A 24,571-nucleotide genomic window follows, 5' to 3' on the forward strand; every position below is an offset into this window, starting at 1 on the left:
GCTTTAAAAAGTTCATAGAGATCATAAAACGAATCCATATGAATGGAGCGGTTTAGTTCAAATTTTCTGAAGAGACTTGATCACTTTATATGATGAGCAGATTGAATTTATGATTTTATTCACATACTTTAAATCATATTTCCCAATTAAAGAGTTAGTTCACCCAAAAATCCCTGAAAGATGAACACTGAAAAAACAACAAGGATTAAAACAATTGAATTAAAACTAGCAAAACAGCATTAAATTGTACAAACCACACAATACTCAGATGAATAAAACTCAAAACTGATTAGGCTTGGTTTCACTTTATCAGTTTATTAGTAGTTATCACAATCCTTCCATCACAAAATTATCACATGATCTTTTTTAAATTTAAATAGTAGTTTAATCCAGGTAATTTCAGAGCTCATGGACATCAATGGCCTTAACACTTTTAGAGGGACAACAAAAGAACCAAGGCATTCCTTTCTGTATCCTCACAATCTGTACCAGTGAGATCGACTGAAGGACCGCGTTTGAGCACATAAAGCAGGTGCACAGTTCTTAAAGTCTCTGTATTATCATGCATTTTGACATCTCTTTGCCATGCATGTTATTTACAGGTTCTGTCCACTGGCTTTCTTCAGTAGCTGCTCTCGTGACCGGTCAAAATATATAAATTGCTAGTGGCTGAAGGGTTTTCAGTTGGGGTGCTCTGTAAAACGATGTCTCTGTAAACCAAGATTTGAGAAAAATACGTAAGCAAAGGCATTCACAATAATGATATCAGATTTTTATTCAAGTTAAGGAAAACTATGAGAGAAAGTGGAAGAGAGTCAATACCTGTGTGTGCCTAAAACTTTGAACACTCGGGTTTCGTCTGTGATTTCCTGTGTTATCTATGACGAAACATCTAGTCAGTATCAACTATTGACAATTTGTATTGGTACACAACACATCATAGCACTTTACCTCACAGTTGTGCAGACTCCGTCCTTTAAGACCATGTTTCCAGAAAGCTAAAACACTTTCTTCTAAACAAACTGATGAAAAATAACACATTAAAACACTTTTTATATTATAGATTCATTTCATTTTGAAAAAAATAGTACATTTTCATAAGTCAGGTTTGTACCTAAAGTCTCAATAGGGAAGTCAAAATCCAGTTCGGATACTAACTCCTTACTGGGAACACCCTGCATATCGACAATCTTCACTGTTTCTAGAAGATGACAGCAAGGATTCATTTACAATACGAGTATCAGTGTATGTTTAAATAAAAAGGATTATTCATAAATCATACATACTTTCCAGTGCTATTAAAACTGTGTCTCTGTCCAGCTGTGTCACTTGTACAGCTTTTATTATCTCGCTGTCTAAAGAAAGACACAAATATTCACACTTGTCAACACAAAAGAAACACAGTAGGCCTATACAAAATATGCATGTTTTTCATATTTTCTTTGCTTGAATGTGAGGAGGAAAACTGTGGAATTCCTAGATATTCGTTTTAAGGGGTCCTATTGTGCTTTTGCTGTTTGAGCATGAAAAAGGTCAAAGTTACAAAGCACACAATCACCCCAGAGAGAGTTATTCTCTATATCAGTGCTCACTGTTGCTGAACTCCCTGAAATGCCTCCATTGGAGTCTCGAGTTTTCTTCCTGGAATGAAAACGTCACAGTATTCCTCATTTAAATCCTTTTCCGCATCAGGCAAACACAAACCAAAAAGGGGTTTGCAGTTATGGTAAGGGGTGTGACATTTCTGAAACACACTCCAAGTGGTTGACCTCTCATAACACATTGGTCCAGCCGACCAATCAGAGCACATTCGGCTATTGGAAGGCGGAGCTTCATAGAGATCCGTTAAACAGAGTGTTACTGACAGACTGGAAAGAGAGGTGATGCATTCATGTAAAATATGTGAAAAAGGGTAAGTTTTTTGAACATTCAAGCATGAAAGCCTGTTCTAGTTGACCCCCGAGAAACAAGACTTTGAACATTTGCTTTCTGTGAAATTCTTCATCCCTGAATTCATGCAAGAGCAGTCAGTCCAGCAGTCAGTCACTTACCTGGCTGAGGGTTTGGCATGCCGTTCAGATGGATGATGTCAAACTTTAGCTGGCGCTCATTTTGCTGTTCGGGGCTTTCCTGGACGCCCACACAGAGCTGAGGAAGCTCATCTGTCATTAACACCAGCAGCTCAAAGATGGGCAATGGGTCTGGCAGGGGCACAGTAATGTGCTTCAATGAGAAAGAAAAAAATGAGAAAGAGAATGTAATTAGAGATGATACACAAACAAGATGTTCCACGTTTATTTTGTTGTTCAGGCGCATTGTTGGCTTGTTGCTATTTTTAGCCAACTGAAAACGACTGCGCCATTGACCAACAAAAAACTAGCTTTTAAGGAAATGGGAGATGAGACTCTGATTGGTTTATTGCACATTAAGCCCAAAACACACCCATGACTCAGTAAGAGACTAGATACAACAAATACAACTTTTAGACCATTGTCCCGTCATTAATCACTCATGTATCTTTGACTGAGCCTGTGGCTGAGCTGGCTTATCCACAGTGTGAGAGACAGCAACCAGCAAAAGTGGATTCGGACAGGCACTTAGATCATTAAAACAGGGCCCAATTATTTACTTGTATATCAAATTGCTTATACTACTGTAAATTCATAAGAAAATTAATGTCAAATTGTATATGCAGATATTTTAAATATATTAAAGCCTGACTTATTAAATGGAGTGGTTTATTAAACCTTTAAAAAATCTATTAAAAAAAAGATCATTAGCATTAGCGTTTTCTTGTTGAGTATCTTATTTATCAAGCTATTATGGCTCATACATATAGCAAGAAAAAACACATTGGTTTTAACTGAGCAAAAATATGCAATTTGGTGCAGATTCTGATATTTATATGAATTAAAGTAAGATTTAAATCTGATAGCTTGTAATGTACACATATTTGTAAAACGCTGAATTACAAAAAAGCTGTTGAGTTTTACTAACCATCTAAAATGTATTTTTACATGTACTTATTTTTACTTACTTTTTACATGTGCAAAAAGATGCATGTACCAGGACCTGAAGGGGGGCAGTTTTAGAATTAGGGCTTTAATTAAAGGTGCACTGTAGTATTTTTGCAGTAAAATATCAAAAAACCACTAGGCCAGTGTTATAAATTTTGTTCAGTTGAGTACTTCCAATATCCCAAATGTTTCCAACTATTTGTAAATTGTGAGAAAATTGCTATTTTAACCAAGAATCCAGGACGTTTCAGCATAGCGTTTGAGGGAGTTGCCTGTCAATTGCGTCATATCTGCGTTACCCTTGGTTTCGGGTTTTACTTGGCAGGAGCGCTTTACTCTTAGCAGTGTGAACAAGTGAACGCACAGAGTAACGTCATAACATCGTTTTAAACACACTCAAATGTATCTAATATGATAAACAGAGCTGCATTACCTAATAATCATAACCGGAAGAGCGGATTTGTGCAGGCGCCCGGCGAATGTGTCCCGTCCCGTCATAATAAAAGTCCCAGTATTTGCGAGGCGGGTATTTGTTTAAGAATCGCTCCAGCGGCCGTGCTCAGCTCCATAACACTCGGTCCTGCTCTGCTTTACACTACAGTAACGTTAATAACCGCATCCATGAACATGATTTCTGCCCGTGTCCTATTTTCCACCGGCTGTGATGTGAAGATCACATGTCCCAAGATTCATGTCCCATATGTTTTTCAAACTTTGCGTCATCAAACTACGCATTTGTTTTGAATAGGCGCCCTCCAGTGGACGGAAAGTTGCATAGTGCACCTTTAATTTAGACTAAAAATATAAACTATTTGTTAGATGACAGAATGCATGTGGAAGTTTGTGTACAACTGGTTTTGCAAATATTTGATGATGTTGGTCATTTAGAGGGCTTAGAAATGAGTGTTTCAAATATGATACAGATGAGTAGGGTTAAGATTATTACCTTCAGGTGCATGAACTTCTGCAGCGGTTCATACCACAACAGCAGAACAAGTCCAGAGGGAACAGCAGCGCATAAGAACGTGCTGTCTGTGTATGGGTTACGAGCTAATGAAGAAAAATCAAGACAAGCGTAAGTGCATTTGAGATTTATGATCTGTCCTCATTATCATTCATCTTAGCTGATTAGAGGAGGTCAGCAAAGACAGGCATCAGTATATAATGAATAAATATTGATCCAGTGAAAGGCAAGAAACGACTCGTAAAGTAGTTAAAAAAAAGTGTTTAAAAAAAACAAAAAAACACTGTAAGTGCATTTAAGATCTGTCCTCATTATCATTCAGAGGTTTTTCCAAGCCCTAGCCCACCATCTTAGCCAATTAGATGAGGTCAGCAAAGACAGGCATCAGGATATAATGAATCGATATTGATCCAGGGAGAGGCAAGAAAAGTCTCTCACCCACACTGCACATTCGACAGCCCTTAGTGTCTGGGATCTTCACTGACACTGCAAACTTCCTGTGAAAAGATTATTTTTAGTTACAAATGGACAACACATAAGCTGAATCATTAAACTTAAGATGTCAGTCTTCGGTTAATGTGACCTGTGGATGATCCGTTCTGTGAAGCGGTTGGTGCTGAGGGACAAGTGACCCTGTTTCCTCTGCAAGTGCCCTCGCTGCTCAAACAGAGCCGTCAGTCGATGAGAGTAGAGTTGAGAGGACTTACCTAAGAATAGAATAGAATAGAATAGAATAGAATAGAATAGAATAGAATAGAATAGAATAGAATAGAATAGAATAGAATAGAATAGTTTAAAGACTACTGCAGTTTTTCTTATGTATTATGTATTTTTTTATGTAACTACACATATATACGGTCACAGACGTTACTGTGCTGTACGGTCACAAAAGCTTTTAGTTTGCATGTGGTTTTAAGATTTGCGTTAAAGCGTTGAAGCACAATTAGCAACGATGCCTGAGAGATGCCAAACTTGCAGCTTACAGCGCGAGCAAGTGATTTTTGCCGCCTTATTGAGCTTGAGCGGTTAAATACACATGCCTAAGGGTCAAATGAATATGTATTTGCAAGTCATTCATGTCTTAAGTGAACATAAAGAGTCGATAAAGAACTGAGAAATTGAGAAAGCAGCCGGTCTTAAAGTGGCAGGATCCACATTTACAGTACCTGCTGTCAATATTAATGCTTATCAAACAACAAAAAAGAGAAAAAATCTCTCACTGCTCTTGACTGAATCACTTTTATAACTTTAATAAGAATAGTGTACATTTAATTTACAGGTAAAGACAGTATTGTTGTTTATACATTTGATTACTTTATACATTTTACGCTTGAAGCTTTTCAGGTCTATTTCATTTGTGCCTTTGTTTGTTTTCTTTACTCTTTCTTTATCACTGTTTACTTGTCTTTAGTAAGCTTGAGAGATTTTTAGGCTAGTATTAGTTTGTTAAATGATATTGAAATGATGATCAGAATTATGTGAAATTTCAGTGACTTCAAACATTTTTCTATCATTAAAAACCTTATTTAGAGCAAAAATAACTATATCATAACTATATAATAGATATATCATTATCATGAAATAAAATGACTCATCGCGATACACTTATGGTGTGAAAGAAAGGATCTTTACAATTGCTAAAGAATTAATTTTGCTATTAAAAAACAAATAAGCAATTCCAGGCAAGGCGAGAAAAAGTAATCAAAAGTAAAGTAACAGTTACTTTCCATAAAAAAGTAACACAATAAGTTACTTTTTCAGGGGGTATATTATAATATATTATATTATAATGCATTACTTTTAAAAGTAACTCTTCCCAACACTGATTGATTATTTGAGCACATGAGTTTAGAAGTTTAAAAAAGTACTAAAATGTGTCTACAATTTTGAAAAAATGGCAATATTGGCTAAAAGATTTTAGTGAGAAGCAAGTGAGAATTCTTTCATTTTTCTTACATTTTAGCAATGCAATACGAATAAGGTTTATCATTTCTGAGCTTGTAATGTCTAAAACTGGATGGCTGTTACTTGCATCACGACATCAGAAATTAATCATCAATCATATAATTATAAAAAAATATACATACCGGAGATGGACATTAAGACATTGTTCATGACATAAAGCCAAGTACATCTCTGTGGAAGCAACTGCAATGGAAATCAGGAGGTAAAAACATATTAACCATTACAAATTGGTTTATAAATCTGTTGTATTTTATGACAGAAATAGTTATTGGGTCAAACACTAAATCATGGTAATGCTACATTTACATTTATGCATTTGGCAGACGCTTTTATAGAAAGCACCTACATTGCATTTAAGGTAAACATTTCACACTTTGTCAAGTCTTGCTCTCCCTGGGAATCGAACCCATGACCTTGGCGTTGCTAGCGCCATGCTCTACTGTTTGAGCTATAGGAAAGCCTAAAGTGAATGTTATTCACAGCTGTACCTTTTCTAAGGTGTCTTCATGCAGCTCGTTCAAGTTAAGGATGTAGACACCCTCCTCTGCCCCCAGAATTAAATACTGATCTAGGGAAATGATTGAGAAATCAAACCAACAGAACGCAAGGATATTCTGATTCAATATTACTGATACTGGAAAGCTTTTCAATCATATGTTTAAATTAGATTGTATTTTAAGTCATAGGATAAACAGAAATATGTACCTCTGGTTTTAGGCAAAACCCATGTCTCTGCACAGTGAATTTTCAGTGGACATCCATTAAAGACTTTGCTAAAACAGGCCCCCATCTATGCAACATGAAGTATTACATTTTTTAAAAACAATACATCAGATGTGAAATATGTAACTACTGTTTAAGATAAATTTCGTTACACTTTATTTTAAGGTGTCCTTGTTACAGTGTAATAACACTAACGTGTACTGTGGAATATTAATTAACAACATGTGCTTACTACATGATTAGGTTTATGGTTAGTTGCTTGAATGCATAAATTACTGTTATTACTACAGTAAGTACAGGTAACGTGTAACAAAGACACTATAAAATAAATGATACATATAAATTCTTTCAGACATATAGATACCAGGCCTAGAAGAGCATTATTGACATTAATTATGCATTATTATGTGTTTTGTCCCACTCTAATTTAGCACAGGCAGGTTTAACACATTTAAAAGGTGTGATTAGGTGGTTAAACTTACATAGACTTGGGGAGTGGGAGGAAGTCCGTGAGAATCAGCTCTCTATGAATTAAAGGTTAAAATAAAAAGGAAAGGCTTCTGTATGATCTCTTTTAGTCTGTCAGTCATACTTTTAGTGACTCAACAAAAATTGTACAAAAAACACACGTACACAATGTGAGCTCTGTCCATGGTGCTGAAACCACTAACATCCGATCAATTAACATCCACATCTTTAATCTATTAATGTAAGTTTTTACTTGATAGTGGTTGACCAATTGTTTTTCAATGGGTAATTTAATGTTGATGTATTTAGAGCTATTAAATATTTAATACTAAAATATAACACAAAGGGCCAGATTTACTATAAAAATAATTTTTATATAATTAATTTCATTTATATAGCGCTTTTCTAGGCACTCAAAGCGCTTTACATAGAAGGGGGAATCTCCTCAACCACCACCAATGTGCAGCATCCACCTGGATGATGCGACGGCAGCCATATTGCACCAGAACACTCACCACACACCAGCTGATTGGTGGAGAGGAGACCGAGTGATTAAGCCAATCAGGAGAGGGTGATGATTAGGAGGCCAGGATGGACAGGGGCCAATGGGCAAATTTGGCCAGGATGCCGAGGTTTTTTTAACGGGATTTTTGGGATTTTTAATGACCACAGAGTCGGGACCTCGGTTTAACGTCTCATCCGAAAGTCGGGTACTAAAGTGTGTGCACAATAAAAGCGCCGATAAAAGCTGCAGGTGATCTACTAAGAATGAGCAAATTAAATGTCATGTCAGACGCAACATCAGTTAATCGGTATTAGGCGGTAAATATAGCTGTAAATACTACTGAACTGGCAACCACAAACCTCAGTAAATTATGTTACATTTAAATACTCTCTCCCTACAAATATAGCAGACTGACAGAGAAACTCAACAAATGTATATTATATATCCATTCCTGACCATTCCTTCATACAGAATCTCTCCAGATATTAATAATAAATCTGGCCATGACTGTATAATGTGCATTGATATACAGTACATCAATGCACGGTCAGCCGCAAAATATCTGAGCCCGCAACCTTTTTATTTTCCCTCTAATTTCTCACTGCGTATCTTTAGTACTTTTGTACTACTTTGTACTTTTGTGCCTGAGGCAATTTGTTTATGAAACAAATGTTTTTTTTGGTTTTTTTTTTTTTTACATTTTGTTATGTTTTGTGTTTTGAATGTTTGAATGTATGTGTGTGAAGTGTTACATGTGAAGCAACATGAGAGCCTAAACTAATTGCCCCAAGAGGATAAATAAAGCTCTAAACTAAACTAAACTTAACTAGTAAAACCTGACAGCTGTTTTTTTTAACACCAAACATGGATTCTCTTCATATCTAACATTTTAATTGTTAATAAATTTAATCGGGAATCTAATGTAGCTGAGACATATTAAACTGAATGGGATATAAGTGTGTAAGTTTATTATTTGTAACATTCCAAATTTAGTAACTCACAGACTCCTCCGTTTTCTTCCTCATGGTGCTCCACTCCGGAGAGAGAGCCGTGTCTCTGCTGAGAGTCCTCGTGAGAGTCCTCTGGTGTTCCTCTGCACCTTCACGGTCAGGAACACAAGGGTCACTGCACCACTGCCGCACATCTCGACTAGCTGAACATCTCAACAGCACTGACAAAACACAAAGAGGGAAATATTTTAATCACTTATGGTACATTTCTTCATGTCTCTTGCATGCTCAGATGGCAAATACCTGGTTTTGGACTTAATACAGTTTCAGGGCATAGAGTAGCACTAGGTCGAAGCGTTAGGTCCTTGTCCTCCAGATCAGAGTCTAAAGAGCTCATGGGAGGAAGAGATGTCGTAGCAGAGACGGGCGGTGGGCTGAACAGTCCACTTTTCCTCTTACTCCACTGTGCGACATCAGAAACCATTCACATCCTTACATAAATAGTCATAAATTCATAAATTAATCGACACATGCAGTTTCTCAAATTCCATACCTCAAAAGATGAGAGTCTTTTTACTGTCAAACTCCTGAAAGAGAAAGATCTTTGTCACATACATAAACATGGAGCAAATTATTTTTTTAATTATTAAAATTGTGAATATGTATTTACTAACATAATAAAAACCAAAGAGAATATTCAACAAAAGATAAACATCTAATTAAGTTGTGCTGCAGATTTTTTAAGAAAAAAATTTAAATAAAGTTTTAATTGTTAACATTAGTTAACATAAACTAATAATGAGCAATACTACCACAGCATTTATTAATCACTTCACTACATTCCAGAGCATAATATATAATGTCATAACTTTTACTGCACTTCATTTCATAAATAAAAGTTGTTGTTTTCTTACCTTTGATACTTAATTATTAAAAATGTAGTACTTTATTACTTGTACTCAAGTAAAACTTTGAATTACTTTTACTTGAGTAAAAGTATACAGTACTACATTTTTAATAATTAAGTATTAAATGATTTTCAATATGAAATGTATTGCAGTAAAAAGTACAATATTATGTTTTGGAATGTTGTGAAGTAAAAGTTTTCCAAAGAAGAACACTGATAAAGTGCATAAAGTGATAAAGTAACAAAATTACTTGGAAAGTAAAAAATACTTCAATACTGTCCGCATCTGTTAATCTCACGATCAAAACTTGTATCTGTTAACATTAGTAATTAATTAATGCACTGTAAAGTAGTTTAATGATATCTAGTAGGTAAAACAAATTTTATAACAAGTGCATGAAACAGCTGGCAGCAATGGTGCATTTTTATTTGCAGTAGATGCGACTCCACAAGATGGCGCCAGAACATAAGAGTGTCTCACCTCTGCTGTAACTCTTCCTCTACACTTTCCAAAAGACCCCTGCAGTAATGAAAACAGTTCAAATGAAAAGTTATAAAAATTGTGTAAAATCATAATGCAATTATAAGTTAGTTTCACTCAATCGACACTTACGGTGACTCTGGTTCATCTCCAGATATGCTCCAATCATCACATGATCCCTAAGATAAACATACTTCAATTTTTTACTGAGCGATAACCATGAATTATGACAACGAATACTTGTAATGAAGTGGGATAGGTGTGGTTTGTGTCTCATTAAGACTAATAAAACTGACCAGGTCAGGATAGGGTTCAGTCTCTTTCCTCCTGGGAGGGGTAAACTTGACCTGGTCAACTGAAACAAACAGCAATACACATTACTCACTTAAATGCGTTATTTACATATTTTTACTTCTTTTCTGTAAGACTTTTTAATGTTTTAAAAGTTGTCTCTTATGGTCATCAAGTCTTGGGGTTTCCATCCATTCCTTCCATTCCAATATGACAAAATGTGCTTAGAAATAGGTGGATGGAAACTCTGTCTGTCTGATTTGTCTGCCTGTGAATGCTGTAATCTTACAGTCAAGATGTGTGACAATGGATTCTCAGTAATCATGGCATCGACTTGCCACACGATAACACACACACACGCATCGCACTCTCCGCTTCGCCTTGAATGTGACCACTGGATCCAGTTCACGCGAGTGAGTGTGTGAGGGGGATGGAGAAGGACATGCCATAGGCGTGTGCTAAACAGTACCAGCTCTATGAGTTGTGTGCCTATTGACATCACTGAAGCTATGCTCAATAGCCGCCTTGTTAAAGCAGCACCTCCTCTGCTACTCATCCATACATTAAACTTTCTAACCATGCACACGCTGCAATGAAAATAAACATGGCACTGACTTTGGCGTGGCAGTGAACTTCAGAAAAATGAATGCTATGAACACATTAAACATAAAAAAAAAAAAATACTCCATTATGCAGACAATGTTTAACCATGCTTCACAATGTATACCAATACGATATGTATGTATGTATATATGTATATATATATATGTATATATATATATATATATATATATATATATATATATATATATATATATATATATATATATATATATATATATATATATATATATATATATAACCTTTTAGGGGTTCTATCATATACCGATCAGACATAACATTATGACCTAATATTGTGTTTGTCCCCCTTTTGCAGCCAAAACAGCCCTGACTCATTGAGGCACGGACTCCACTAGACTCCTGAAGGTGTGCTGTGGTATTTGACACCAAAATGTTAGCAGCAGATCCTTTAAGTCCTGTAAGTTGAGAGGTGGGGCCTCCCTGGATCGGGCTAGTTTGTTGGTGTACATGGTCTGCAACAATTCTTAAGTAGGTGGTACATGTCAAAGTAACATCTATACATGGATGGCAGGACCCAAGCTTTCCCAGCAGAACATTGCCCGAAGCATCACACTGCCTTCCCATAGTGCATCCTAGTGCCATGTAATCTCCAGGTAAGCGACGCACATCCGTGTAAAAGCAGACATGATTCATCAGACCTCATGCTCACTTGCCCGCTTGTTGGTGCTTTCGGAGGTGGTTCCTAACTGATCTGTAGCTATGCAGCCCCATACACAACAAACTGTGATGCACTGTGTATTCTGACACCTTTCTATCAGAACCAGCATTAACTTCTTAAGCAATTTGATCTACGGTAGCTCGTCTGTTTGATCGGACCACACAGGCCAGCCTTTGCTCCCATGCACGTGCATCAATGAGCCTTGGCCGCCCATGACCCTGTCGCCGGTTCTCCACTGTTCCTTGGACCTCTTTTGATAGACACTGACCACTGCAGACCGGGAACACCCCACAAGAGCTGCAGTTTTGGAGAAGCTCTGACCCAGTCGTCAAGCCACCACAATTTGGCTCTTGTCAGACTTGCTCTAATCCTTACGCTTGCCCATTTTTCCTGCTTCTAACACGTCAACTTTGAGGACAAAATGTTCATATGCTGCCTAATATATCCCACCCACTAACAGGTGCTGTGATGAAGAGATAATCAGTGTTATTCCCTTCACCTGTCATAATGTTATGCCTGATTGGTGCGTGTGTCTATTAATTAACAGTATATTTTTGCCGTTTAATTTTGGAACTGACACAAGGAATAATTGGGCACAACTATCAGCTGATTAATATAAAACAAATCTATAGAATATTACAAATAATATAGAACAATTATGGTAACTGAACTGTGTTTTAAACAGAATATGAAAATGTTTTGTTTAAACATTTGTGTAAAATTTACATTGCAAATAAGGACAGTGCAAAACCGAACTTACATTGTTCTTCAGACAAACTCCTCTCCACTGGCATATGTTTCCCTTTAGACTGGATTTTATCCGGAGCGGTGTCATTTGCCTTTAACACACACATACACAAATATTGCCGCTACAAATATTTGTACACTTTGACAAGCTGAACTCTGACATGTATTTTTGAACAGAAAAGAAAAAAACATTAAATGACTTGACTTAAATTAGGCCAAAGTTTTCCAAAAATCCTGTATCATATGCTTCTCTTCATGATGTTCTTTATTTATCCTTTATTTAACTTACCCTGGAAAAAAATACTTTGAGTTCTAAGCAAGGCTAAAAAGCTCAAGAAGGCTTTTAAGAAATTCTGCTGATTGCTGATTTATGATGTATGATGAAATAAACTGCCATAAACAGACAAACTTTCAGAACTATTTATGTCATGTCAGAATTAACATCTAATTATGTTTAAGAAGCATAAGAAGTTTAGCATTAAATATTTTTATTTCAGAGTCCGACGGCATGAATAGAGTTGCCATCTCATAATCTCAACCTGATGTGAGCGTGTCTTACTCTCACCTCTTCATTCTCCTCAGGACTGGAGGGATGGTGGAGGTCTGGGTTATTTGCCATGTCCAGTAGCTCAATCATCAATTTTCTGGTCAGTAACTGTGTTACAAACGGGTGCTGGGGAGAGAAACCGACAATAACTTTTCTGGAATACTAAATTAATTTAACAGAACTCAAGAAAAATTAGGATTAAGATGGTCAATATGATTCCAATGTTATCATAGCTTTTATACTTAGATCTGGTATATCTAAGCTCTGCGACCTATCGGCCGTGCATTTTTGGGTTTTTTTATCCTTTATTTTACCAGGATAGTCCCATTGAGATATAAATCTCTTCTTCCAGGGAGTCCTGGCCAAGATGGCAGCACAGAAAGTTTCACATAAACAACATACAAACATTTTTAAAAAATCTACTTAACAAAACATACACACGTTTCCCTTAAATTGGTCAATAAGAGATTTTTAAAAACTTTTAAAGAGGGGAATGCTTCTATCATAATTATACTCTGCTGCTCATTCCATAACCAGGGAGCATAGAAAGAGAAGGCAGTTTTACCAAACTCTGAACGTACTCTAGGAACCTTTAAAAGCAATTTATCTCTCGATCTAGTGCTATAAGTACAGGTGTAATACGATAAGAGACGACAAATATAAATTGGTAGTTTTCCTAACAATGCCTTAGCATTAAAGCTTTAACACATCTCCTGACCACATGAGAAAAGTTGTTATTTGTCGATGATATTCAGCAGCAACGCAACCACAGATATGAACTTTTTGTTGAGTTTGATTACTCTGTCACCTGGAGAAGAGTTTCTGCTGTTGGCCTCTTGCGAGAACTTTTGATCAAAGACATCTTCACAAAGCTATGAAAACCTGCAGACCTGCAAAGACAAGGACACACACCGCTCATGTCAGCTACTCGCAATAAAGCTTCACTTTTCCTTCTGTGAGGTATTTAATCTCACCATTTGCTCTTGTCTTTCAGTTTGGGAGGCTGGAAGCTGCTCTTTGACATCAACATCAGAGCTCTGCAACAGAAAAAATAAAACCTCAGTTCAGAATTGCTTTATGTTGCCAGGATATTTTCTGTTCTGGTAAATGAATTAGGTGCGTCATTCAGACCGCATGGGATGAAGGTCAAACATAGGTGGCTGTAGCTCTGCCAGCTCTATGGCGGTGATGCCCACTGCCCAGATATCACACAGATGGTTATATCCACCCTTCTTTTCCACTGCCGCCACCTCAGGGGCCATCCTAACATAATAAAGAAACATTTCTATTAGATATGTCACATCCTGCAGTCTGACTGACTGCGTCTGTCTATCTATCTATCTATCTATCTATCTATCTATCTATCTATCTATCTATCTATCTATCTATCTATCTATCTATCTATCTATCTATCTATCTATCTATCTATCTATCTATCTATCTGTCTGTCTGTCTGTCTGTCTATCTATCTGACAGCATGCTAATTGCTTTAAAACAAGACAGTTCAGACAGATCTCTGTGCAGACGACTCACCAGTAGGGAGTTCCTATGAAGGACTTCCTCTTGGCAACAGAGGCACTGATCTCAGCCGCAACCCCAAAATCAGCTACAGAGAGAGAGAAACAGAGACGGATACAATAATCTAAAATGTGTACTTTGTATTCTTTACTTTAGGGTTCAATAACACAAAATCACTCACCCAATTTGACATCTCCACGATCAGTAAGAAGAATGTTAGCTCCCTAAATCAGAAGGGAGATTTTTATTTAACTATTTTGAACATAAAAATCACAATACCCACGACTATTGTCACCAACATACACTACTGTTCAAAAGTTTGAGGTAGGTGAGGTTTTTTTTTTTTTGTACAGAAATTAGGGTTTTTTTTTCAGCATGGATAAATAAAATGTATCTAAAGAGACTGTACATACGTTACTTTTTCTTTATTTTTTACAATTATATTTCAAATAAATGTTCCTTCAAACTTTCTATTCATCAAGGAATGAAAATATTCATCACAGTTTCCACAAAAATATTAAGCATGTATGATATTTTCAACAAAACGTACCTTGAGCAAATCAGCACATGAATGATTTCTGAAGGATCGTGTGACATTGAAGACTTTCAAGAATTGCCATCACAGGAATACATTTTTAAAATATATATTGTTACTGTAATATGTGACCCTGGACCACAAAACATACGGGTAAATGTATACATCATATGAAAGCTGAATAAATAAGCTTTTCATTAATGTATGGTTTGTAAGGATAGGACAATGTTATAACAAAGAATAGGACAACTATTTGAAAATCTGGAGTCTGAGGGTGAAAAAAAATCTAAATATTGAGAAAAATCACCTTTAAAGTTGTCCAAATGAAGTCCTTAGTGACACATATTAGTAATAATAATAATTTTCTGATATATGTATGATGGGAAATTTACAAAATAAATTAATGGAAAATTATCTTTACTTAATATCCAAATGATTTTTGGCATAAAAAAAGATAATTTTGACCCCTACAATGTATTGTTGGCTATTGCCACAAATATACCTGTGTGACTTATGACTGGTTATGTGGTCCAGGGTCACATATATAAACTGCAATATTTTTGATCCAATAAATGCAGCATTCTATCATGAAAACATGAAAAAATAAATCTTTCTGCCCCCAAACGTTTGAACAGTGTATATCGTGTCATAGAAAAGCCTGATTCACCTTAATGTCTCTGTGTATTTTGCCTGTCTCATGGAGATGATTCAAACCCTGCAGAGTAATACAAGAACAGAAGTATTTTCAAAACGAAGGGATGTGTCATTGAGAAAGATCCTCTGTTGGTCTTTTTAATAATTAATTAGCCTTACCTGGAGTGTTTCCCTGCAGATGTAAGCAATCTGTTTTTCCTTTAAAGGTCCAGTTACTGTAGAGGGAATATTATATTGACTCTCACTTAGCTGAGAGGGCAGTGGTTAAAGGCATATTAATAATAATAACTGTTCCCAATCTTCATAAACAGTCTTAAAGGTGCAGTGTGTAATATTTATGAGGATCTATAGTCAGAAATGCAATATAATATACATAATTATGTTTTCAGTGGTGTAAAAAAAAGACCTAATATAACACCTAATATAAAAAATTCTGGGTAAAAAACAACCCAATGTTGGGTCAAATATGGACTAACCCAGCAATTGGGTTGTCTTAAGCAAATATTTAACCCAACCGCAGGGTTAAAACAACCCAGCATTTTTTTTAGAGTGAATGAACCGTTATGTTTTTATTACCTTAGAATGAGTTATTTTTATCTACACACATTGCGGGACGGGTCCCCTTACAGTGAAATCGGCATTTTGCGCCGCCATGTTTCTACAGTAGCCCTGAAAGGACAAACTACTCTACAGAGCGCTAGCTACTCTCTGCTCTCTTAAACGACAAAATCTTTGTCCTGTGTCGGTCACCGTAGCTTCTTTGTGTGCTTTAAAAGGAAGGGATAAGAGGTGGGCGGTTGCAATTCACAACCTCAATGCTAGATGCTGCTAAAATTGACACATTGCACCTTTAAAGACTTGCATAAAATACTAATGCCAGGTTTAACAGACGAGCCTTAAAGGGTAAGTTCACCCAAAAATGAAAATTATTTCATTAATTACTCATGTCGTTGGACACCCGTAAGACCTTCGTTCATCTTCGTAACACAAATGAAGATATTTTTGTTGAAAGCTGATGGCTGAGAAAGGCTCCAGATAGGCCTCCATTGATATTCAGTACATTTCCACTCACAAGACCCATAAAGGCACTAAAAACATCGATACAAAGTCCATCTCACTACAGTGGCTGTACAATAATGTTACAATGCGACAAAAATAGTTTTTGTGCGCACAAAAATCAAAATAACCACTTTATCCACCAAATTATTGACGTGAACTCGACGCATGCTCGAGAATATGACGTAGATTCGCCGTTCGAATACATGACCCGGAAGAGGAGGAGCGCCGCTATCGCGTGAGTTCATGTCAGAGACCTACACGGAAGACAATAACTTGGCGGATAAAGTCATTATTTTGATTTTGTTTGCGCACAAAAACTATTTTCGTCGCATTGTAATATTATTGTACAGCCACTGTAGTGAGATGGACTTTGTATTGATGTTTTTAGTGCCTTTAAGAGTCTTGTGAGTGGAAATGTACTGAATGCCAATGGAGACCTTTCTGAAGCCTTTCTCAGCATCAGCTTTCAACTAAAATATCTTCATTTGTGTTCCGAAAATGAAGGTGTTACGGGTGTCCAACGACATGAGGGTGAGTAATTAATGAAATCATTTTCATTTTTGGGTGAACTAACCCTTTAAGCTAGTCCCAGATGAATGCATGTTTGAGCTGTTAACTGAAAAGCAACATTTTAAAATATGTCAGTGCCATTCTTTTGTCTCCAGATGCACACTAGTAATTTTCTTTTTCTAAGGCACGTTTATAGAGGAACTTAAATGTCCTCATTAAACTAAGGCCTGGCTTAATCTAAGCCCTGTCTGTGAAACCAGGCCTAATTTTATTCAGGGTATACCTTGGTAGATATCCTGCAGCGATCCTCCGCCACAGTATTCCATGCAGATCCACAATTTAGTATTCCTGAAAAGTTGAACAGTTCAGTGCACAGACCTTGCACACAAAACATTTTCAATAGATGCATACGCACACACCCATTATTTACAGACATGACAAGAATCTCATAAACATTAAGAAAGCTTGTGAGCGGGAATGCATGCCTTTGAAATATTGTTTCGGGAATGCACGAGTCATCAAGATCATGTGCTGACACGACGTCGGCAACTATTTACAAAACCTATTCGGTGATTTGTGCTGCGTATCCGATTGTGTAACTCTGCCTGTAGGGTATAAAACATGTGGTGGAATGCACCTTTCTATGCCCTGACAACTACTGGAGAAATACCAGGCAAGGCTCAAACATTACCGTACCTGTGGTAAGTGGCATAATAGGCCACAATGTTCTTATGTTTGCACTCCTTCATCATTGTTATCTCCTGCTGGATGGAGGTGATGTCATCACCTGAATAAGGAGTGAAAGAATGAGAGAAAGAGTGTATACTGAACAAATACTTGGCCATAATAATCACAAAATATTTCAAGTATTTTACTCCAGAATGCAGTGATAGACAGGTATTCTAGCTGTGTAAGAATAACTTATAAAATATAATCAATCATTAAACTTCATGTGAGCCCAGTTAAATGTAGAAAGTGAATTGGTTTACTTGTAAGTGTCTTTACAGGGAGAACTATAATTATGTGTAAATATAGTGCTCATTATCATATAAATCCTTCATACGAGGAATCGATCCAATAAAACCTCTATAATTTTGAGGGATTGGTTAGAAACGGCACACGCCTCTAAATGTTGTCTGTATGTTCTCTACACCACTGATTTATGAAAATGTCCTGTGCACACATATCCAAATGTATATAATATTTAATCCTTATAACATTAAAACTACTCACATACCTGGATCCAGTTTAACAATTTTGATAGCAGCCATTTCTGAGCTCCTAATGTTTCTAGCCTGAAAGAAAAGGCATAATGTTACATGATGAACTGGAAAGTCTCTTTGTTTGTTTTTTATAAAAATGTATAATTTTGACTGTGAAATCAGAAGAGCCATTTCAACTGCTGTAAAACAGTTATTATATGCACATATTTATAAGAACAAATTTATATACATTTTATATGAATCCATACACTACTATTCCAATGTTTAGGGTTGGTAAGATTTTTTTATGTATTTGAAACAAATCTATTATTCTCACCAGGGTTGCAATTATTTGGCCAAAAAAAAAACACAGTAAAAGCAGTAATACTGAGAACTATTATTGCAATTATTGAAACTGCCTTGTGTTTTAATATACTATATTTTTTCCTGTGATCAAAGCTGAATTTTCAGCATCATTACTTCAGTTTCACATCATCCTTCAGAAATCATTCTAATATGATCTAATATGATTTGATGCTCAAGAAACATTTCTTATTATCATCAATGTTGACAACAGTTGTCCTCCTTAATATTTTTAAGGAAACTGTGATATTTTTAGGGTGTTTTAATGAACATAAAGTTCAAAAGAAAAATATTTATTTGAAATAGAAATCTTTGTAATATTATTAATGTGTCACCTTTAATCAGTTGAATGCAATTTGTACACTGTAAAAAAAATTGGTTTTTTTTTGTTGGTTTAAGTTAAAAAAAATTAAGTAACCTGGTTGCCTTAAAATTTTGAGTTTATTGAAATTGAAAATTTGAGTTGATACAATGAAGGACATTTGTTTAATAATTAGAAACTCAAAATGTTATTTTCACATAAAAAATTGGATAAATCATTTGGCATGTTTCACTGTGTCATCAGAAATAAAACACACACAATGACCCAATATGCTTACAAAATCTTTTAATAATATTTTAATAAAGGTTGTTGAATCTCAAAAACATTTAAATGTATTAACTCAAAATTTAAATTTCAATGAACTCAAAATTAAGGCAACCAGGTAACTTTTTTTCTAAATAATTTTTTACAGTGTGTATATATATTTCACTTACAGTTACTCTAAATAACTATTAAGAAGATTTGTTTTGGTGTGAAAGATTATTACAGACCACTATTACTAATTTGAAAGAAATCGGAACCAAAATTGGACCTAAAAATGTATTTAAGGAATTAATAGAGCAATGTTGTCTTTTATATGGCCATCTATAATAATGAGAATGTGCTGTAGTGATTTTACTATAGTTCAGGTTCAGAGTTTTAGGTTTAAAAACAGATTTCAGCCATGTTAAAATCACTGCAGCTTTTATATTTTTGTACTGGTCTTCAAATAAACATTTGACATTGTATGTAAATTTGCAGATGCAACACAGAGGTGAATAAATGTGGCTTTAAGGCCATGTTTACTTTGGTGAAATGTTTGGGATGCTGTAGAAAAGCTAGGAACAGATCCAGCTCTCCTGGAAGGCATCATAATGACAAATATCCTAGTGTCAGTGACAGCCTGCTGTGTCCTTCACTGTAACCTTGTTCTGTAGCCATAGCCAAGAGCTGATGTTCTTACTTTATCTTCCTAGATCGTATGAGAGGCCATCAGTTAATCACTGAGTGCAGTATCATACGGTCTATATTTCACTAGCCAAAGATTCTTCAAATTCATTTAGCTTTGAAATGAAACGGGGAAACTCATGCACATTAAATGTGTTATACATTCAGAGTGGTCTATCTAAAGGTTTGCTATTATGCTTTTTTACATTTTCAACTTTCTTGTCTGTTGAATTAAATAATTAAATTAATGTTGCTGTTTGAGCATGAAAAAGGTCAAAGTTACAAAGCACAAAGTCATTTTAGTACACAGTTTCTGAACTCCTTAAAACTCCATGATTGTAGTCTTACGTTTTCTTCTGATAATTAAAAATATTCCTCATTTAAATGTCTTGGGCACAAAGTTGAAATGCAATAGTAGTGTTGAAACTCTCGGCTAAAGGGTTAGTTCACCAAAATTCTGTCAATAATTACTAACTCTAATGTCGTTCAACACCCGTAAGACCACAAATGAAGATATTTTTGTTGAAATCCTATGGCTCAGAAAGGCCTTCATTGACACCAATATCATTTCCTCTCTCAGGACCCATAAAGGCACTAAAGACGTCGCACAAAGCCCATCTCACTACAGCGGCTCTACAATCATTTTAGGAAGCGACGAGAAGAGTTTTTGTGCACAAAAAAAATTAAATAACGACTTATATAGTGATGGGCTGATTTCAAAACAAAGTTTTGAACCATTATGAATCAGTGAATCAATTCATGATTCGGATCGCCAATGTAACGTGATTTCAGCAGTTTGACGGTACGATGATTCATAACTTTGTTTTGAAATCAGCCCATCACTATATAAGTCGTTATTTCGTTTTTTGCGCAAAAAAATTTCTTGTCACTTCATAAAATGATTGTAGAGCCACTGTAGTGAGATGGGCTTTGTAGCGACGTCTTTAGTGCCTTTATGGGTTCTGAGAGAGGAAATGACATGGTGTCAATAAAGGCCTTTCTGAGCCATCGGATTTCAACAAAAATATCTTCATTTGTCTTACAGGTGTCGAACGACATTAGGTTAAGTCATTAATGACAGAATTTTCATTTCTGGGTTAACTAACCCCTTTAAAGGGAGCAACATTTGCAAAAGATGCTCAAGCAGTTGACCAATCACAACACACTGATCCAGATGACCAATTAGAGTGGATTGTGTTTTTCGAAAGTAGGGGCTTTATGGAGACAGGAACTAAATAGAGCATTACTGACAGACTGGGAAGTGAGGTGTTGCAACAAATACACCGATCAAGCATACATTTATGATCACCTTCCGTGTTGGTCCCCTATTTTGCTTACAAAACAGCCCTAACCATTCATAGCATGGACTCCACTAGACCCCTGAAGGTGTGCTGTGGTATCCAAGATGTTAGCAGCAGATCTTTTAAGTCCTGTAAGTTGTGAGGTGGGGCCTCCAATTATCTGATTTTCAGCTGTTCAGCATATCCCACAGACGATCGATTGGAATGATTTGCCAAGTCAACATCTCAAACTCATGCTCCTCAAACCATTGCTGAACCATTTGTTCTTTGTGGCAGAGCACATTATCCTGCTGAAAGAGACCACAGCCACCAGGGAATACCGTTTCAATAAAAGGGTGCACATGGTCTGCAACAATGCTTAGGTAGGTGGTACATGTCAAAATAACATCCACATGAATGGCAGGACTCAAGATTTCCCAGCAGAACATTGCCTAAAGCATCACACTGCCTCCACCGACTTGCCTTCTTCTTCCCATAGTGCCTCCTGGTGCCATGTATTTCCCAGGTAAGCAACACACGGCCATCCGTGTGGTGTAAAAGAAAATGTGATTCATCTGACGAGGCAACCTTCTTCCATTGCTCTGTGGTCCAGTTCTGTGCCCACTGCTGGTGCTTGGACAGAGGTCAGCATGGGCAGTCAAAAATGACAGGTCTTTAGCTATGCAGCCCAATACACAACAAACTGCGATGCACTGTGTATTCTGACACCTTTCTATCAGAACCAGCATTAATTTCTTGAGCAGTGTGAGCTACAGTAGCTCGTCTGTTTGTTCAGACCACATGGACCAGCCTTCTCTCTCCACGTGCATCAATGAGCCTTGGTCTAGTCCTATAGCACATCAACTTTGAGGACAAAATGTTTACTTCCCACTAACAGGTGCCATGATGAAGAGATAATCAGTGTAATTCACTTCACCTGTTCAATGTTATGCCTGATCGGTGTGTGAAAAATAAGGTTTTTTTTTTTTTTGCATTCAAGCATGTAAATCTATTCTAGTAGACCCCAAAAACTAAATGAAGACTTTAAAAAAAGGTCATAACGGTGAACCTACACTGTCAGGAAAAAAAGGTACAGTGCTGTCACTGGGGCAGGACCCTAAGGTACAAAACCAAAAAGGTACTAATATGTACCTTTAAGGCACTAATTTGCACTCTTAAAGTAATGATATGTACCATTTAGGGGTGAGTAAGGTTCAAAGATGTACCTTTTCACTTTTGCACCTTAGTGTACCGCCCCAGTGACAGCACTGTACCTTTTTTTCTGAGTGTACATTTTTGCTTTGTCCTACTCATAAACATAACAAATCAGGCATTTCTGGACAAAACCTGGAACTTTACTGAGCTGCCTTCCTGTTGTTTTTCCTGGCATGCCAAAAGGCTTCCTGTCATGACTAAAGCGACAGTGCAACATTCTCTTAATGGTTTAACTGTGCAACCTGAAATAACGCAGCCACAAACCAAGAACAATAGCTCGGGTTGGGTCTCTGTCCACACTTTGGCCAAAAATCCCCAAAGCTTGTTATTCTGTATGCAGCCATAGTCAGACCTGACAAGTCCATCAAATGCAAACCAGACTGTTTTGTTTGATGGCAGCTGGGAATCCTCACCATGAAATATTTTTAGATCTTGAGAACTTTCTGACTCAAAGTTGAGAGAGCTAGAGGACACTAGAAAGGATTCTTTGTGCATTGTATGATGGGCATTGTAAGGGTTGTTGGCTCACCCACTGAATTATGATAAAGTGGACTGTGTTAGGGATTGCAAGAGTGACACAATCTCCACATTACTTCAGCAAACATACTGTAGGCTATATAAAAGGGAAGGAAAACGCACGTTTGCTCTTTACAGACCTCTTGGAGGTACACTACCACACCTGCGCGAATCTTGGTTTTAAGGTCCAGATGTGTAACATTCCAAAAATGTTGTGGTTGTGCTTGTCGAGTCAAATATCATAGCCAACCATATGCTACAAAATCTTTTTTTATTTTTACTTTTCTGTTTGTGAAGGGCTGTTTTCCATGTAAACATTGAAAACTGATTGACTGAAGTTATATATTTTAGTGAAAAGTAACACCCTAGATGTCCTAACAGACATTTAGACATGATAACAATAAATATAAACTGCAACATTATGTCTGTGAATCTATTTTAAAAATGTGTTCATGGGGTGGGTGTTTTCACACATACTATGAATACTATCACTTTAGAAAACTAAACAGTCCAGTCAGTCAAGTAATATCATAGCCCGAGTTTCTTTAAATATTCAGCATACACAAGGAAATTAACGAGTCAGTACAACAACAAAAAAAACGTCAACATCAGCAAGACTCCCCTTATAAACGAGCTGAGGTGACACCATGGTACAATGATGGCACCTTGACATTTAACATGATGCGGAATAATCATATTCCACAGTATTTTCATCGCACTATCATAAAAGATGTCTAAAAACTGCAGTGATAGGCTACCATGTCCAAAAAATGATAATAGCCTACAGTTCAGATTTTTGTTAGTAGCCTAACCCAGAAGGCAAAGTGTTTGTGCTTTCAAATTGTTACAGTGCAAATTGTTCAAATTGTAACACACATGTAATCGTAGATGTTAGACAAATGCGCATTAATCTAAAACGATCACCTAAAAACAGCTCCAGTCTCACCTTAAAGACATCCCCATAGGTGCCGCTCCCGATTTGATGGATAATCTCATAATCATCCAAGGGATCCAAAAATGAAACTCCTATAGTATTCATGCCCGCAGATCTCTTTATGTTTTACTTATTCATGACAGCTGTCACACAGTTTGATGTGCAGTAAACTCATCTCATCCTGGTGCGCTGTCATTAAAAGTGTTGAAAAGGAGATGATAAAACTGTAGGCTATAGAGTCAATTAGCCTACGTAATGTAGCCTAATGTAATACAAAGCAAAGACAAATATTAATGTTTACATCCAGTATAATCACGCGCCTTGTAATCTTTCTGCCTGTCCTTCTCACACTCGCGCACCCGAGTCGCAGAAGAAATCAGTTCTTTGGAGACGGATCTTTCTAATGAATCGATTCGCAAAATCGGATTGAACAATAAAAATGAATCGGACTGAATAGGTCCGAGCACGTATTTATACGTGCAAAAAACATGTAATTAAAACGATGTATATAATAATAATAATAATAATAATAATAATAATAATAATAATAATAATAAATTTTATTTATAATGCACTTTATATTAAACAAAATCTCAAAGTGCTAAAATATGGAGTTTATTGGTCTATGTTAAACTTAATACAAATGTAGGTTTCACGCTTATGATTTGATA

At 36.3% G+C, this 24,571-nt stretch overlaps 1 protein-coding gene across 1 annotated transcript; it reads right to left on the reverse strand.

The window, feature by feature from the left end:
- Positions 1 to 295: 295 nt before the first annotated feature.
- On the reverse strand, positions 296 to 24,280 carry map4k2 (mitogen-activated protein kinase kinase kinase kinase 2). The gene is made up of 32 exons (XM_067445259.1): positions 23,913 to 24,280; positions 18,379 to 18,436; positions 17,838 to 17,928; positions 17,425 to 17,489; positions 15,732 to 15,787; positions 15,586 to 15,633; positions 14,565 to 14,607; positions 14,399 to 14,471; positions 13,997 to 14,128; positions 13,840 to 13,902; positions 13,674 to 13,755; positions 12,884 to 12,991; positions 12,332 to 12,410; positions 10,277 to 10,335; positions 10,113 to 10,159; positions 9,981 to 10,019; positions 9,146 to 9,179; positions 8,896 to 9,055; positions 8,644 to 8,813; positions 7,152 to 7,193; positions 6,652 to 6,736; positions 6,435 to 6,514; positions 6,069 to 6,129; positions 4,565 to 4,688; positions 4,420 to 4,478; positions 3,964 to 4,067; positions 2,052 to 2,223; positions 1,287 to 1,355; positions 1,115 to 1,201; positions 952 to 1,022; positions 823 to 878; positions 296 to 710 (listed from the first exon to the last, which is right to left on the reverse strand). The coding sequence occupies exons 1-32, from the start codon at positions 24,003 to 24,005 to the stop codon at positions 623 to 625; spliced, it is 2,598 nt and encodes an 865-aa protein (XP_067301360.1). The 5' UTR covers positions 24,006 to 24,280; the 3' UTR covers positions 296 to 622.
- Positions 24,281 to 24,571: the final 291 nt, after the last annotated feature.

This window comes from Pseudorasbora parva, chromosome 1 (genome assembly GCF_024679245.1).
Source record: "Pseudorasbora parva isolate DD20220531a chromosome 1, ASM2467924v1, whole genome shotgun sequence".
NCBI classification, from domain to species: Eukaryota; Metazoa; Chordata; class Actinopteri; order Cypriniformes; family Gobionidae; genus Pseudorasbora; species Pseudorasbora parva.